At 48.0% G+C, this 17,579-nt stretch overlaps 1 protein-coding gene across 5 annotated transcripts in view; it reads right to left on the bottom strand.

Moving 5' to 3' along the window:
• Positions 1–709: 709 nt before the first annotated feature.
• znf536 (zinc finger protein 536) overlaps positions 710–17,579 on the bottom strand; it is a 180,787-nt gene continuing 163,917 nt past the window's right edge. For all 5 annotated transcript variants that reach the window (XM_063481303.1, XM_063481285.1, XM_063481294.1 and 2 more), the window contains one exon: positions 710–1,796. In XM_063481303.1, the coding sequence (XP_063337373.1) occupies positions 1,654–1,796 (143 nt within the window). In that variant the 3' untranslated portion in view covers positions 710–1,653. The remainder of the gene's footprint in view (positions 1,797–17,579) is intronic.

Raw genomic sequence — 17,579 nt, 5'->3', positions numbered from 1 at the left:
TGAAACAGGAAGCAGGCGGGTGCTCTGTGACAATCCTTTTTTAGTTGGAATACATTTTATTTTTATTATAAGTACAGTTCAGTAGTTACAAAACGAAGCATCTGCCATGAGGATACAGCAAACAGAAAAGTGTGGAGCTCACAAGACAGGTTTGTACATCATACGTGGGGTGGAATGATCATCGGAGCTGGTTCAGAGATGAATCTTTACACGGCTGGAAAACAGAGAGCAAGGTCGGAGGTCGCTTCCGAAGCACCTCGAACATTTCCTCCTCGCGTCTCACTCTCACTAGTTTGATTTCGAATCCTCTGTTTTCAAAGATTACTGCCATCTACATAAATCAAAGAAACAAAAACGGGAGGATATACTGCAGAGAACGATCAGCCGGGCTCAAGCAGCAGCAGGCCAACGCTGAGGGTCGGGGAGGGGTCAGGGGTCAGCATACAAAAGAAGCCACAAACAGTAAACTAAAAAAGAAGTCTTATAGTTGGACTGTACATACCGCTTTAGACTTTTCTCTGGGTTCACAAAAAATGACGTAGAAACATTTCACAATGCCAAGGGACACACAAACACACACCTTCATTTAGTTAGTTAGCTAGTTTGTACTGTATAGGTTGGATTTATAATACTGTCACAGTGCAAAATACTCGGGAGATCGAAACGAATCAAAGAAAGAAGAAAGGACGAGTCCCTCTATGCATAATGATTCTGTATATACGGGGAGGGGGCGGGGCAAATATGTCTGCAGCACAGGAGACGATTGTCATCTTTTTCCTCTTTTTTTCTCATCGGTAAATGGACAAGGCATTATTCATGTACAGTACATATGAAAATCCAAAGAAAATCAACCCTACGGCCTACGGTCGAGCACAGCTACGGAGCTTTGAAGCAGTAACGGGGACGTGTTTCTAAGGCTATACACAATAAGCATTTTTCCAGTTTTTCTTTTTTTCCTCGTAAAGTAAATACATCGAAGCGTCGTCTTCAGTAGTCGGTAACACTGTGCAACAAAGATGGTGGCAGTATTTTACACACGGCCGCAGCTCCACAGGACGCGGCGTTTGAAAACGCCGCCCGCTTCTCAAACTGTTGCCTCTTGCCGTCGCTCTCTCGCGACGGCGACGACGGCGGCAGCGGCGACAACAGTACGGTACAGAAAAACAGACGGAGGCGGGGGGAGGGGCTGAACCTGTACGCGCGCATCTTCCTCGCGCTCGTCGTTAGCGCCGCCGTCGCCGGGGGGCGTGGCCTGCGGGCGGCCACTCCTCTGCATGGCGGGAATGTGCAGATTTAAAGTTTACACCTTAAAAAAGGACACAGCGTCTCTAAGCTGAGGAATGTTTCAGGGACACTTACAGGAAGTGCTAACAGGTAGTTTCATCCAAAGAAAACAAAGAAGGAGAAGAAGAAGAGAAGACGGGGTCGGGGGGATGGGGAGGGCGCTCAGAGCGCCAGAGACAAACAGGAAGTCCACTGCGTTAGTGTCCGGGAGGCTGTGAGAGTCATTAGGTCCACGTGGCGCCGCTCTGACGGTAGTTTGTGTTTTCTCATCTTAAATAAAGTCTCTGATATAGTGTGTCCTTCGTTAACCTTCATCCTCCTCATCACCGCCTCCATCCTCACCAGTGTCCGCTCGCTCCGGCGCGGCCGTTACTCTTTGTTTACAGCGTGGGCGTCGCCTACATTATGGTTGTTAGGGTGGTTGTTAAGGTCGCTGTTAAGATGGTTGGGGTCGAGGGTCAGCGTGGGGTCATGGGTCATGGGCTGGTCCTCCTCTCCTACCCACAGATGCACTACGGCCAATGAGAGAACAAGAGGCAGGTTAGCACCACGGACCCGCACACACACACACACACAATGTGATTTCATATGTTTGTGGGGACATCTCATTGACATAATGCTTTCCCTGGCCCCCTGTCCTAACCATCAGAAATGAATGCCTAACCCCAGCTGTGACCCCAGCTGTGACCCCAGCTGTAACCCCAGCTGTAACCCCAGCTGTAACCCTGACACTAAAACCACATTTTGAGTCTCAAAAATGTCTTCAAACTTATGGGGACCAGGTTTTTGTCCCCATAAGGGCTGCTGGTCCCCACAAGTATAGTAAACTTCCAATTTGTGGTCCCCACAAAGATATGAATACACGCTCACACACACACGCACATGGACAAACATCATGGTGTGTAACTAACAGTGACGTCCGCACGGCGGTCAGCTGGTCGCTGAGGCCACACAGACAAAGATGGACGTACACTTACAGAGTTATAAGAACAAAGAATATGATAATAATTTGTAGTGTTTATATTCTGTTGTTGTCCTTTTTTATATCAGTCTGGAAGCTGAAGCTGGATGAACTGAAGGTGGGACTGAAAGGTCCATCTATGCACTGGATCAGCTGGATGTTACTTTGTGCAGGATTCATTTTCCCTGAATGATTTTAGTACATTGTTTACACATTCAGAATAAATTTAAAACAATTATTAAAAATGTCCCTGAAAGCGCATCACCACACGGTCTCCATGGAAACATCTGTTCTTTATTAAAAACTCATCCAGATCTGCTTTGATGGAACATTTGTGTTACTGGGTCAAAGGTCATGGTTCAGTCTGACGTGCACCTGAGGATCTGTGCAAAGAGCTCCACACATTCAGTTTGAGCCTCCATCTATAAAAACAACACGTGGTCTTGATCCTGTGAGCTCTGTGCACGTGAGCAGCTGTCAGGCTGGACGGACATCACATGATCACTGTCTCACGCACACACAGTATTCATCAGTCAGGATGCTCAGATTGGACAACTGAAAGTTTTCTGGTGTGCGTGTGTGAATGCAGGTCCTTGTACATGATGAATGTGAGCTGGACTGAGCAGCATGTGAGGCAGTTTCAGCTGTTTTATGGGAAATGTGCTAAACGTGCAAGCGGCGCTCGGCCTATCAGCAGGCAGGACAGTGACACCGTTAGTGTCATTCTGTCCAATAAACAAACACGTGGGTATCAATTTAATCTTTTTTCTCTTCAGTACTGAAGTTCTGAATGATTTTCGCTCCCCCGGCGCTCGTGCACTGTTGATACGTGAACGGCGCAGTTGCTCGGAAAGATTCGGGCTCATTAAGATGTAAAACAGACACATCACCTTCTTTTCTGCCTTTCTGCTTCCTGTGAGGCTGAAGCATGAGCGAGGTCGGTGGGTCGACCAATCGGCTGTTTGTTTCCTCCTCGCGCTGCTTTTTTTTGTCATTTTGGGGGTTTGCGATGATGTCTTCGAGATTAGGCGCCAACACGTTTGAGTCCCGACAGCGCAGGCCTTTCACGCCCGGCGCCTGGCTCAATAAGTGCGACGGGAAGTGTGACAGTGGCGAGAAGCGAAGTGAGTAATTGCAATAAAAAAAGTTTTATGTCTCTGTGATACAGTAAGAAATGCATAACTGTAATTAGGTCCCACAGCAGAGGCCACTAAATAATACAAGCCCCCCCCCCTCCCGGTTTTGCACACTTTCATTCCCTCAGCAACTTCTTTGAAAATTATTTTGCAATAAAACACCGCTGAGCACATTTGCATGTCATGTTCTTTTAAAGTGGCGTTATGAATCTGACAAAACCAAATTAAAACACGGCTTTATTTGAGCTGTGCTTTCACAAGTATGGAAATGGATATGAAAATGAAAGGAAGTGCCAGCGTAACAGAGGGAAAATAAAGAGCTAATAACATGATAAAACATCTCTTAGATTCAGCAGCCAGTAATAACTCTCAGACTGTCTGCACGGCGGGAGGAGAGCCCAGCAAACTCACTTCACGTGCTTCCCCGCTCCGCGTTACAACTGCAACCAAACAGAACCGTCACACTTACACGTCTGCTCTGTGCACACCAGCTGCGTCGTCCACGGCCGTCGGCGCCCGGCTTCGCTTCTGCAGCTCACCTATCTGCACGTCCAACCACGGCAAAGAACGACACGTATGGGACACCTACTGTGGAACTTGGTGCTGCTGCCCTGTGTGGTAACTGTGTGAGCTGTGGCTGAGGGTCCCGGTGAACGTCTGCAGAGACACTTTTAACTGTTCATGACTTGTTGGCCTGTAATCTCTCAGACGTGCCTCTCATGAATCATATTAAGTCATTGTGAGCCAGAAAGAAGATTATACATCCCTCATGTATAAACGCTCACGGACATGACACGTGTCTGTTTCTACAGAGACGGCAGCACAAACTCCAACAAGTACACATCACAGAGTGTAAGGATGCTGAAAGAGGCCAAAAACCACTGGACTGATCTTCATGCAGGTACGCATTTCTGTATTTTATATAAATCCTGCTGACTACAGTCGGTTTACCAACATCAGCAAACACACTGTGTAGTACTGCTGTGAAACACTGCCCCCTGGTGGTGACAGCTTTAGTTACACGCTGCTGAAGATGAGTTTACTCACACATCACATATGCAGAAATCAGCATCTGCTCTAACACAGACCTGAGACCTTCGCCTTCTTTTCAGCTCAGCTTCAGTTTCAGATGATTTCTGGTCGAATGTGTGGGTTTGTGTTCACTCTCGGTCACGTGGACCTCGCGTCATTAAACACATGATGCGACATCTCCTCAGAACGAACAAAGAATGACACCAAAGGTATTTTCTGCACATTTTATTTGATTTTTCACTTTTTTTAAAACCTCACAAATAATTTCAGCTGCTTGTTTTTTTCTACACTCTTTGAACCGTACCTTTATGTGCCTGCAAAAACCTTGACACACAACGCTCATTCTTGTGTGTGCGCTCACGCTGTGAAAGGTTCATTCTGTAAAAAAAAGAACAACGCTGCGGGGGGGGGGGGGGGGGGGGGGGGGGGGGATTTTCATGTGTCTACCCAGTTGGGCCAAATGGTCTCATTTTTGTTGTGCAGGACAGCAGCATGATACTGAGCAAACCAATGTCTAAAAATAAAAGTACGGGACTCATTTAATGTTAAAGACAAAGTAACAGAGGTCCTGTTAACACCTGCAGCAGACAAATGTGAGCTTACACTGCTGCTTCTGACTGGCTGCTTAGTGATCACATGATTAGAGGGGCTGTGAGTCGAGCCTTCACCTCCCAGTGGCCCCTCCTGAGCCAGGAAAAGACCCGGATCGTGGCTCCTCACTGGTGTCATACCCACCTGCAGCCACACGATGGCGATCTAAGACCAGGAAATGAGATGCTGAAGCGCTCAGATGAGCGAGCAGAGCTCCAGCATGGACATTAAACACACGAGACATTAAATGCGATCCTAACGAGAGGATCTGAGCTCTGACTGTGGGTGCCAGGTCTGCTGTGAGAACAGCCCACACCTCTAAAACGAACCCAAAATAAAGTTTCCTTGTTTTCAAGCTTCAAAAAGTGTTTAGTCTGTCCCCAAGGGCACTTCCTGCCTTTGACTTCCCTGTAAAGAAACTTCCTGTAACGAGCTCCAGATTAGGCCCCATATTTGATTTTCACTGTTCATTAACTAAGCCACCTGGAATGTTATTATTTAAGCACGCTGCTCCTTCTCCCCAAACAACTGCCGCTGTGAGGGGGGAGCGCTTTCCCGGCCAACTTTATAGATTTAGCATAACTTCCCTTCACAGTTTTTAATTTCCCATTCGGGTAGATGGCAGATGCACCTCACAGACACAGAAACCTGCCCGGCATTCATTTCTCACATGAATGCGAGTCTTATCTGTTTGTTTCCTTCAGACAGTCTGCCGTCTGTGGGCCAGCGCACACAGCCCTACGCCTGCCCCACAAACATCACACACAATCTATACGTCGGCCTGAGCCGCCACAGCGCCCTCTTGTGGCACGCCATGAGGCGGCACCGGCGGGAGAGGACCTGGGAAAGCTCAACATATGGTGTGAGGACACACAGCTCCAGGATCCATCTACTGTTAATACATGTGTCATGCTTAACAGAATGGATAAATGGGAGGGGGGGGGGGGCAATGGCACGGTGCTGCACTGAGCATGTGTCGCAGACCGCCCGGGGAGTACACGCCGGCGTGGGTGTGTGTGTGCGCGGACGAGTGTGTGTCGTCTCAGAGGGATCACCTGACGTTAACATCAGCCTGCAAAAATACCACACGCATACTTATGCACACGCACGCACACTCACACAGAGACACACACACATGTCAGGTATTCTGACTAATGCTTTCCCGAGCCCCTGACCCGACTGTAAGCCTGTCACTAAAAACATATTTTGAGTCTCAAAAATGTCTTCAAACTTGTGGGGACCAGACACGCACTCACAGACACACACATGCACACGCATGCAGACACAAACACACACTCACACTCTCACAAAGAAACAAACACATGCACTCACACACACGGAGCTGCTTGTCTGTTTGAGCTCAGAGGATTTAAATTTCTCTTTGCTTTAGTGGGAAAAAGTGAAAAAAGAAATAAAGGTCACGCAGCTGCGTCGCACTGAAGATGAAACATTTTCATGTCAGACTTTCAGCACAGCCTCACAATTAATGCAATAATTCATCCGAGCTCTCATACTCATGTTCACGTCCACGCCGTGGAGGAGGCGGGATCCCATGTAGGACAGGTGTTATTCAACACCCACAGCGCTCGGCCAATCAGAAGAAAGCTGGCTTTCAGGAGGAGGAGCTAAAAGGGCTGATTCCAGAGAGAACATGAGTTCCAGGCCTCCTTGCAGAAGCGGCTCTGGATCGTGTTATTTTGACCCTGAGCGGGCCTGACTGCGACCAGCCCGCCTGTGCCCGAGTGTCACAGAAAGAAGGATTATTCTGAACTGTGCAAAGTCGCCCTGGGAGAGCTGAGCAGGAAGAAATGGGCTTGTGCTGGCACACTGGGGCGTGTTCGGGCAGGTGACCTGCACGTGTGCATGCGATGCTGGTGGTGGCTCTTTGTTCCCTGTCGCAGGCTTCCGGCCTCAAAGCGGCAAAGAGTGTTATCGTTGGCAGCGGCGTGCCTCATTGTACGGCCCGGCATTTCTAAATATGTAAATATGAGCAGTAGCAGGCTTGTATACACCGAGGAGGAGCAGCGCAGGAAGTGAGCGCAGCCCGCGCCCCCCTCTGCCTCCAAAATTGTATTTTTAGATGGTTTTAATGAATACAGGATGTTTATAGTTACCATTCCCTGTGATTCGCACAAAAGACTAGAAAAATCCACACCGCCACCCCTCCTCTTCACCCTTCCCACCTTCCTCCCCCTCCTTCCCCCGATCCCTCAAAGCACTACTAAAGAAGCAGCAGAAGAAGAAGAAGAAGGAGGCGGGTGAGGAGAAGTGGCGGCAGCTTGTTGTGCTGCGCTCAGATCCTTATTAGACAAACAGAGCGTGGCGTTGAGGTGCAACAAAGAGTGACGCCGGCTCGTGCGCGGGCGCAGCGAGAAGGTTCCTCATCGAGCGACTTCAAGGCAATTTCTGTTGTTCCTGCGATTTAAAGCCGGAGCTTGGGGGGGGGAGGGGGGGGTGATTAGGTGATGACTCCATGGCAGCTTGTTTTCTTTTTATAAACTCACTCAAACTCTGAGCGAGCTGACAGGATGGAGGGATCCAGAGGAGGAGGAGTGAAGATGGAGGAAGGCATGATTGCAGTTGTGTGTGTGTGTGTGTGTGTGGGGGGGGGGGGGGGGGGGGGGGGGGGGGCACAATGAAGTGAGCGTTAGTGGCCTCTTTCTATCTTTCGCTGTCTGTCTCCAAAACTGTTTCTGAGGCTAAAAGATTGCCGGCGTGATAATACCTCCGCTGAGCAATTTAAGCCCAAACACTCTGATGCTACAATCTGTCTTCTCTGCCTGATAGCGCTTTTCTCTCCTCTTCTCTCCAAATTACTTTCTTTCATATCTAATTATATTTGCTAATGATCTTATAAGAGAATAATGGAATGTGCTTGATCTATTACCTTTTTTTTCCAATACATAAATACAATGCGGGGGAAATGACTGCTGCAGACAGGAGGAAATGTTTTTTTGAATGTTTTTGATGAGAGGGAAAATGAAGCTGGGAGCTGCAGGGTCATTAATGGGCGATGAGCGCAGAGGTCATCTCTCACATTCTCTTTGACATTTCTCTCATCTGACGTGCACAAACCGTCGCAGCCTCGTGCACGCTCTCCATCCGCTCATCTACCGCCAGCCTCGCTCGATCGCGCTTTTAATGGAAACTTAGTTTGGCAGCATGTCGGCGTCACAACTTCGTGGGCTGAGTTTAACCGTGTCGGCGTGGTCGCTGTGTTCACTCCACAGCACCATGCGTGCTCCCAGCCGATGCCCTGCAGACACATACCTGCCAATCACCAACCTCCAGGTAAATGATTGTTAATGGTGCGAAAGGCTGCAGCGGCACAAACGCACGTGTTAAACATGTTGCAGCATTGGCTCTGACGGTCGTTCGACTTTTGTTCGGTTTAGTTTTCAAAAGTCAAACTTAAGGTTTTATTGGTTGCCGTGGTTACCACTTTCTTTCAGTGTGCAGGTCAGATGTGAGACATAAACAGAATCAACAGTTTCCCGTAGATGCATCAGTGTCGTCTCTTTGGTACACGGCAGCGAGGACGTCCTGCAGGACGTACAGGAGCTGCTTCCTGATTGGGTGGTGTGGTTTGAATCACATCACAGAGCTGCACACAAATTTCTTCAATCACATAAAACCAAAGCTCAGAGTAGATACAATAAGTATAAAAACACGCCGGCTGGGGGACCGTAAAGTAGGGCCTGCCATGCGTCAAACTGATGCTCATGTTGCCACCAGTCGTGCACCTGCTGGTGGACAGACGTGAGCGTCCGATCGTTTAATGCCGTATCAGTGCCGAAGCTCCGAGAGTCACAGGTTACACAGACGGACGTGCTGCCACGGCCTGAAGACGAGATTTGTGCAGAAACTCAATGAACCTTCTTCTGGTTCTGGCTTCTTCTCCCCGCGTATCTGCGGCTCGGGCTGCGTGGCGACACCTGCTGTTCAGGACAGTACTGCGGCCTCTGGCTCACTGGGAAAAATAAATGTGCCCCGCTTTAAACGTCTTTATCTGAGCAGCTGTCGTCTCTCCGTTACCAAACCTCTACCCTGTCCCGTCCACCCCTCGCCCCCTCCTCCGTCCTCCCCTGTTATTTTTCCTCCCTGCAGGCCCGAGGACAAGCCGAGCCCTGACAGGCACTCTAAACCCCCGGCATTAATGGAAGGAAATGGCATTCGATCCCTGTTTGATCTCCTAATCATTTCTGCTGAAATGATAATTAGTGCCCTTCCAATCCTCCAATAGAGGAGGAGAGAGGGCCGGTGGAGGCGGCGGGTGGGGAAATACATAAATAGAAAAAACCCTCTTGCTTTTTAGCCCCCAAATAACATCTCTGTCACCACGCGGAGCATGTTAGTATCCAACAAGTGCTGTCCTCCATCACACATCCCTGCTGCCACACACACACCGAGACAGGCCTGGAGACTGCAGTCTGTGATTCCTTTCAGCTGACATAATCCTGATTGATTCGTTCAGCAGATAAAAACCCGGTCCACTTCTGCCCTTTTACGGGGGGGGGGGCTGCAACATAATACGCCCTTTTATTCAGCGACAGTGTCACATAATGGTGCAGGAATGTGCAGAAAGGCTGCGGAGCGCCGAGAAAACCTCGAGCTGAGTGTATAAACTGGAAGGAGCACAAATAAATAAAGAAGAGATGGAAAGAGATCCTTTCACTTGTTTCAGCAACATGGACGGCCGAGCTCATCGCCAAACACCGACACCGAGCTTACCCACGCCGAGGCTGAAGGCCGAGCTGCTGCACGATGCTGCTTTGATTAAAGCCCAGCGTTGGGGTTTCCTCTGCCTTCTGATCCACCCACTAACAAACAAACTGCAGGGATATCACAGGACTTTTACTTATACTAGAAGAAGATGACGACGACAAACGCAAGCTAAGATAAAATGCGATATACATGTTGGAAGTTTTCCTGCAGCCAAGACGAGAAACACGAGTAATAAAGTAGAATATCTGAAATGTAAAAGAACTCAATGAAGAAATTAAACAAAGTGGTGTCATTCAAGAGAATAAGACAATATCCTTCCATAAGATCACGATTTAAGCCCCGCCCACACTCACACTGAAGTCTCAGCCCTACTTTCCTAACTAAACATAGAAGAAGAATAAGTGGAGGTCTGAGGGTGCTTTAACCTGTTCCTCTCGCATCACCTTCAGTAAAATCTGCCTGAGATAGCTGGGTCTGCCATCATCATCATCGTCACCATCATCATCATCACCCTCGTCATTGTCACCATTATCACAGCTGACAGCTGTGAGTACACCAGAGGATACCTGTAGTCTCTGCACAAATGGAGACAAAGCAGTAAACGAATCAACCAATTAGCCAATCAGAAGCAGCGGCAGACCAGCAACTCTCAGATATAGATATCTGGTAAACTTCCTGTTTCTGCGAAGCATCCACGCTGACACACTGTGCACTTTAATCAGTCTGTTTGTGACGCCTCCTACAGAACAGCCACAGATAGACAGGTGTACATGGATATATGGCCATATGGAGGACCCAGCCTGATTTTCAGCCCCTGCGTGAAGCGATACACTGTGCAGCGTCAATGATGCTTCATGACCTTCAGAGTTAGAATATGACTGAGCGTATCCACGTCTCTGAGCCGTCTCATCGTGCCGCAAACATCTCCCCTCCTCGTTTAGCAGAGCCCCGAACAGCAGACAGCCTCCCCGAGAGTCCACTGTATTAATTGTAGGCGCTAATCTGCAAGCCGTGGCCCTCCCAGAAGTGGACAGTGTTTTCGGCAGCAGCTCAGTGGCGGTGACATATCTGGTTACTAATTCGGTGTGGCATGAAGCCAGATGGGAGATGGGAAGGGAGCAGGAGTCTGCTGATGTGCCAGCGAACCCCAAAGCAAAGAAGGAGAGAGATGACACACTATGGAGGATGTATGTGGATCACCGGCACAAAGCGAAGCAGCAAATGGGACAATAGTATATAGGCCAGTAAGCATATATAGGGCAGCAGTGCTCTGCTGTGGTGTGTAAAAACTGAGATCAATGCAGCCAGAAAATCAGATCTGCCATTAAACACTGGAGGGAAAGAAAACAGAAGGTCCACAGGTACGCGTCACAGAGTAACAATCCCAGAATACTCAGATTACTCTGATAGCGTCTAAGTTCTTTGTAATTCATCTGCTTAAATAGTAGTCAGATGGGCGGTTGGACGCAATAAGATCTGAGCTTTAGCCTGCCTAATGAGTTAGAGGGGGGCTTTGGGTGAGCCCTCTTTCCGTCCTGTCCTGTTCTTGTTTCTGTTTCTTGCTGTATAAATAAAGTCGTGGCGTTCCCAGCACTCCCGTGGCATGCTGGGACCTCTATGGAGCGTCAGGAGGACAGAGAAACCGCAGGTTTTAGTGCCTCCCTGCTCTGAATGTGGGCTTTGTTGGTCTTTAAATCACTGCTTTCCTGAGAAAATCAGTATTCTCAGATGTTTGTCTGCATGGAATCACAATTTTTTTATTTTTATTAGGAAATAACCAGATTAATAGGAGTTAGATTAAGCTAGGATTACAACCATATCCTGGATTACTGAGCTCCCACGTGCTCTTCATTGCACATTTCTTGAGGCCTGTTTTTCCCACAGCTGCAGGTTAATGCAGCGTTCCCTTGTTGTGCTCACAGCTGTACAGAATAAATAAAGGAATATGTTTCTTTAATCATAGACTCACATAAATAAAAGCACACTAAGAAAGTGCTTAAACAAACTGTTATCATGGATCCAAGTGAGGCGTCGTTCATGCTGCTCCTTCTCCCTTTTTTATTTTTAATATTCAAACATCCAATAATAATCAGACAGACATGTTCATACACGTCTCTACACCTCCATGACCTCCTGATCCGGGTTTTCTTCCAGATTTCTTTGCTCCCGTCTTTGTTTCCATGAAGACAGAGCCGCTTTACAGCAGTTTAGCATTGCTAATAACACATGTTTCTGTCTGCACACACACACACTCAGCTTTTTGATGTAAAGAAATAAAAAAGTGAGAAATTAAAAAGTGGAGCACCTGGCTGATGTTTCGTGGCTCGCTGAGGTCTCTGATGATTCAACAGTTGCTGCTACAAACATCTGCTCGCTGCTCTTAGCAGATCTCAATTAAGGCTCACGCAGCCCGACACGCCATGCCTTATTTATGAGACGAACAAGGAGAGGAGGCCAGAGGTCTGAGAAATCCCCTCGCACAGGGAGGAGGACAGAGGGGAGGGGGAGGACGGAGGTGCCAGCACTGGCTGCACTTTAAGAAAATAAAAAAGAGGAGCGGTGGCAACAAACGGCCCCGAGCCCTTCCTCATCTCCTCTCAGAGAGCGAGACGATGAAGACGAAGGAGTGTTGATATGATTATGTAAATGTAAACAGGATTTCCTGCCGACTCGGAGCCGCTCCTCTCTCTCTCTGACCCGTTCTCCTTGCAAATCTTCCATTTAAGACGAATTCCCCTGGGGAGGCCGCTCTGCCGTTACTTAACGGGATAATTATGATATACGAAACCTTTCCAAGTTCACCCCCACTCCCACACCCCTCCTCTCCCTCCCCAACCGCTGCCTCCATTCCTCTCCGTCTGTCTCAGGTCTGTCCTCCGTCCGGGACCGCGAGGCCCCGCCCCCGATTGACAAAGCGACTTCAGACGTTGCTGTTTGTTTTGGTTCAAAGCTGAAAAAACTTATAGTTTTATGATGAAAAAAAGTGCTGTAAGAGCAAAACTGTAAACAACAGAACCTCTATTCTGATTTAACGTGCACACACTCGTGCACACTTTGGCAGATCCATCCAATAACCTCTGACCTCTGCAAGGACACGTTCCACACCAGCTGATTTGATTCAGCGCATTTGTTCCTAAAATGTTTCTTGGACATCAAAAATAATCAGAATCTTTCCCAAACGTTCCTGCAGGACGACACTAAAAATGCCTCTGACGTCATTTACGACCCGCCTGAAACTCCCGGAGTCCTGACAAACGCGACCTGCGGCCAAACACGGCAGCATGCTACAACCACGCAGGAAGCCCACAATTTCAAAATAAAAGACGTGACATCGCGAATGCTCATGGTGGCCGTGTCAACCACTAACAGTACAGGAAGTGAGGACAAAGAGCTGTCAGTGTGATTCATGCATTCGTCTGAAACAGACTTTGACCTGGACTGTCAGACCTCTGAGCTCCGTTTGGCTCTCTCTGACTGTTTTAATCGAATCAGCTCGACGTCTGTCGTCCGTCTGCAGGAATAAGACGTGAGGAACATCTTCATACGAGACGCCACAGAGCTGTGAAAGCGCTCAGCAGCAGATCCTCCGACCGACTTGGACCCAAACACCATGACCTCACAGTGGAAGAAGTGAGCAGCGATCACATTATATCCCTGTGTGTGTGTGTGTGTGTCGGTAAAGCAGCATATTTACTCTTTGGTCTCTTGCAGGAACAAAGGGAGGCTTTTTGATACGCAGCGTGGTGAGCGCAGAGGAGTGAGCAGAAATCATGCTGCTCCAAACATTTCATAATGCAGACATACAACTTAATTGCGATTGTGCGTGGTTGTTTGGTTCCTTATTTACTCCAACAACTTTGTTACAGAGCCACACGTCAAACTATTTACACGCTGGTGTAAGCACTTACGGCTACGACTCTTTCTGCTTGACAACGGCCATAAACACAGGAGTGAGAGATCAAAACTGTTCATCAGAGAGCGTGACAGATGACAGATATGGCAAGAGATTTTCCATGATCTTCTGCACACATGGGGGGAGGGGGGACTTCAAGGGACGGAGGAGGGGAAGGAAAAAAGGAGCTCGGAGAAAAGTCGGTTTCCACACGAGGAGGTGCAGCGGCTCAAGAAATGAGAAAGCCAGAAAGTTCCCACCAACAGTGACGATGGGATCGGCGTGTGCTGCAGACGGGCTCGGCTTCCTTCCCTTTACGGGGGAAGCCGTTAACTAGTCACATGAATGGTAAAATGATTTTTAAGTTTGAGTTTAGTCTTCTTTCATTTAACCACACTCTTTTTGGCTTACTCGAGGACATTAAAGTACTGCAGTACACGCAGTACACGCAGTACTCACTGGAATGTGAGCTCGTAGTGAAAAACGATTTCCCAAAAGCTGTTGTTAAAGACGTGACCAGAAACACGACGTCAGCCGCCGACTGACAAAGTAAAACACATTCAAACATTCACACGTCTCCAAAGACTGGGGTCAAAGTTCACGCTCAGCTCTCTGCTCATAAGAAACATTAAGATCTGCAATAACGATGATTTTGTAATGAACTACGCGTCGTGCTGTCGGAGCTGATCGGGCGCATTTTGTGATAAAGTTTTATAAGTGATCGGCAAGCCCGTCGTCATGGAAACTCATTAATTGTTTAAATGTTTTTCACTTGCTGTTTCAATGTAAGGTGCCTATAAATAAAATACATTATCATAATTGTTATTAACAGTGGTTAATAATGATGTTTACTCAAAGGCGCCAGTTTCTACGGTAACGTCAGTCATGTGGCACGCGTGTGCCGGTCAGAATGCAATCTCTGAAACGAGGTTCATGGTCATGTGACTCAGGTCGCCGCCACCTGCCCACTGATACGCTCAGAATAACATCCACACAGTATACCCGTTTAACTTTGAAATAACGTCCAGATAACTGTTTACAAACCAACGTTATCGATCAGTAAACATTATTATTGATTATTATGATTATTTTTCAACAGTAAATAATAATTATTAGGTATTTTATTAGTTATAATTTTAGTAATAAAACAGTTTTTTCTCTAAGTAATGAAACAGCAGGTTGGATTTATTTTCTTCATCAAAGAAAAAACAAGTGACTGTGATTTTTAGTGCTGATTATTTTGGGGGGGGTTCCTGTGAAGGGGCACATCCTGGTTAAAATGATTTCTTTGTCTGACTCAGTAAAGAATAATTAATAAATAGCGTGGTGCCCCGGCCCTCCCCTTCCTGCTGCTGTTGAAATCCATAACATTTCTTTTGTTCCCTCCTTTCTGTAAGCCCGCTCTCTTATTTTCCCAAGGCCGAGAAACTTCAGACATGAGAACCCTGATATAAAACCAGGGAAATTTACCTGGGATTAGCAGCCATTGACAAATAACCTTGGTGATAGATGCACAGTAGATTTGGTTCAAAGCTCTCCCGGCAGCCTCAAAAGAGATTAGTTCACTTCTTATCAGGTCAGCGGCGTCGCCTGGGAAATGTGTTTAAAGTCACATTGATTTATTGAAAGATTCCCCAATAAGAAGATATCTGTAGACTTAAGGAGTGTGTGTGTGTGTGTGTGAGAGAGAGTGTGTGAGTGTGTGTGTGTGTGAGAACAAGTGCCTCAAATAAATTACACTGCCTGTTGGAGCTTTAAGAAAAAGAAAAGCTGCATACAAAGACATTTCAAACTCAAAAAGCACTTGTAGATAACTCGCTGGATTCGGCCTCTGGAGAAAGACGCCGCTGTTCTCGCTCTACCTGCCTCTCTCTCCATTTACCCCACGCTGGCAGCGCTGCTGAAAACAGCGATTGTACTGCGGAGAGACGCCGAGCGCCGCTGACAGGGAGGTATAATAAGGCCTCTTTGTTCCCCAGAGAGCGAGGTAGAGACACATATGGACAGAGGGGGGTTTACACCATTACCTTCTTAAGCGTCATTATCAGGCCGAGGAGAAGAGGACTGTGGGAAAGCGGGCGGGGAAGCCGGTGAGTGAAATGGAAGATCTGACGAGTCGCTCACCGGGTCCACCTGCAGGACGAGGGCTTCGATTCTCCGCTGGCTCGCGCTCACAGGAAGCTGTCCCTAAACCTCATCCCGCCGCTGCTCTTCTGCTGTTAATGTTTCTGCTCTGTCGCTTCAGCCGAGACAAAAGCTCGCTTCAGGACGCCACGAGGGTCGGGCCCGTCTGTGGGCACCGCTTTGGTGAATAGTCCAGTTCTTACGCAGCTCTGCTCCTCCTGAGCGCTTCATACAACCACCTGATCTACAGCCACCGCGTCTTCCTGCTTAAATAAAGGTTATAGAATACACCATACAGCCTCAGCCAGGAGCTGATCTCCTGACCACTTCCCAGGGCCTCCTCCAGGAGGCTTCTTGTCACATCCGGAGCCACCTACTCTGACTCCTCTCGATGTGGAGGAGCTCCTGAGTGACCTCCCGAGCTCCTCGGCCCACCTCTGAGGCTGAGCACAGCTCACTTCTTCTGCTCGGTTCCTCCAACACCTGCAAAGTCCACGTCAGGAGCTCGTAGGCGTGGAGGTGGCACAAGTTGCTGTGGTTAGACCTTCGTTTGCCACCTTTTCCTCACTTGAAGTGGTTTAGGTAAAAGTTTGGTGTTGATGCTTCATTAACATTTAAAAGTGTGCTAACCAATTAAACGATGAGCAGCTCTTTTCAAAAATAAACCCCCCAAACTGGACAGATGGAGGGAAAGATGGAAAACAAACGATTCACACAGAAGAGTAAAACATGCACAGCTGATTGGCTCTGATGTCATCAGTCAGCCAGGTGTAACCCCTCACCCGTCACTCAGCGCCTCACAGCACCCACCTTCCAGCCTGGAATACCAGAGCTGCCCGACTGGAACGAAGCGGATAATGCGGCTGTCATTGTCGTTGCTCCTGCCTCGCTTCCTTTGTCCACATACCTTCATCCCTCCATCCTCCAGCTTCGTCTCTCTCCCACTGCTTGCTTTTAACTCTTGAGGTCATCCGGGACCCCCGGGCAGCCGTCCCAGAATGATGAGCCGGCTAACGTCCCGCGGAGCTGCCTTCTGGACAGAGCGGGCAGCCGAGCCAGGACTGGATCGATGCATGGACTGAACTGAGGATTTGACTACAACTACAACCTGAAAAAATCACGTGTTCACAGGGCCTTCGGTCACGGCGGAGGCTGCAGACCTCCCCTCCACCTTCATCTGGAGATGAGCAGAAACAGCCAATCACAGCAGGCTTTACTGTGTTTTTGCTGTGTCCCAACACCTCACAGGTAAAACCAGGAAAGGAACGCCAACGAGGACGCCATCAGGAAGCAGCAAAAGGCAAGAAAGTAACTAAGTATATTTGCTCAAACACACTATCCAAGCTCCCTTCTGTGTACTCGAGTATTTCTGTTACAGACTCCCGTACGTGTGAACAGTGTGTGCATATAAATGTAAGGCGGTTATTACACTTTCCTCCATTACTCTCAGAAACGCTGCAGATGTCTTTCAAAAGGAAAACATGAGAGTAATCACATTACTTTTCATTAACCTCCTTTGAGATTTCAGGCATTTCTCCTCTCTGCTCTGTCAAACTGCCTGAAACCAAAACCAGGAACTTCCTGTCAGCATTTTAAATGAAGTTGATTCACTCATATAAAACATCAGTTTAACTGCACAAAGGCACAAACGCAGATTTATTTATTTCACTGTTTAAATGTAATTTAGTGCAACATGTTCACAGAAACACGCCGTGCTGGAGGAAGCAGCAGAAAGAGCTCGTGGTCATTTTAAACGCAGGCGTGACTGGAAACGGGTCAGAGTGACGGGTGATGACACCTCCAGATGTCACGGATATTTAACCCTCGAGAGTCG

Source organism: Pelmatolapia mariae, linkage group LG1, assembly GCF_036321145.2.
Source record: "Pelmatolapia mariae isolate MD_Pm_ZW linkage group LG1, Pm_UMD_F_2, whole genome shotgun sequence".
Taxonomy (NCBI): Eukaryota; Metazoa; Chordata; class Actinopteri; order Cichliformes; family Cichlidae; genus Pelmatolapia; species Pelmatolapia mariae.
The sequence above is the reverse complement of the archived record's forward strand: the minus strand, read 5'-3'. Positions and strand labels throughout refer to the sequence as shown.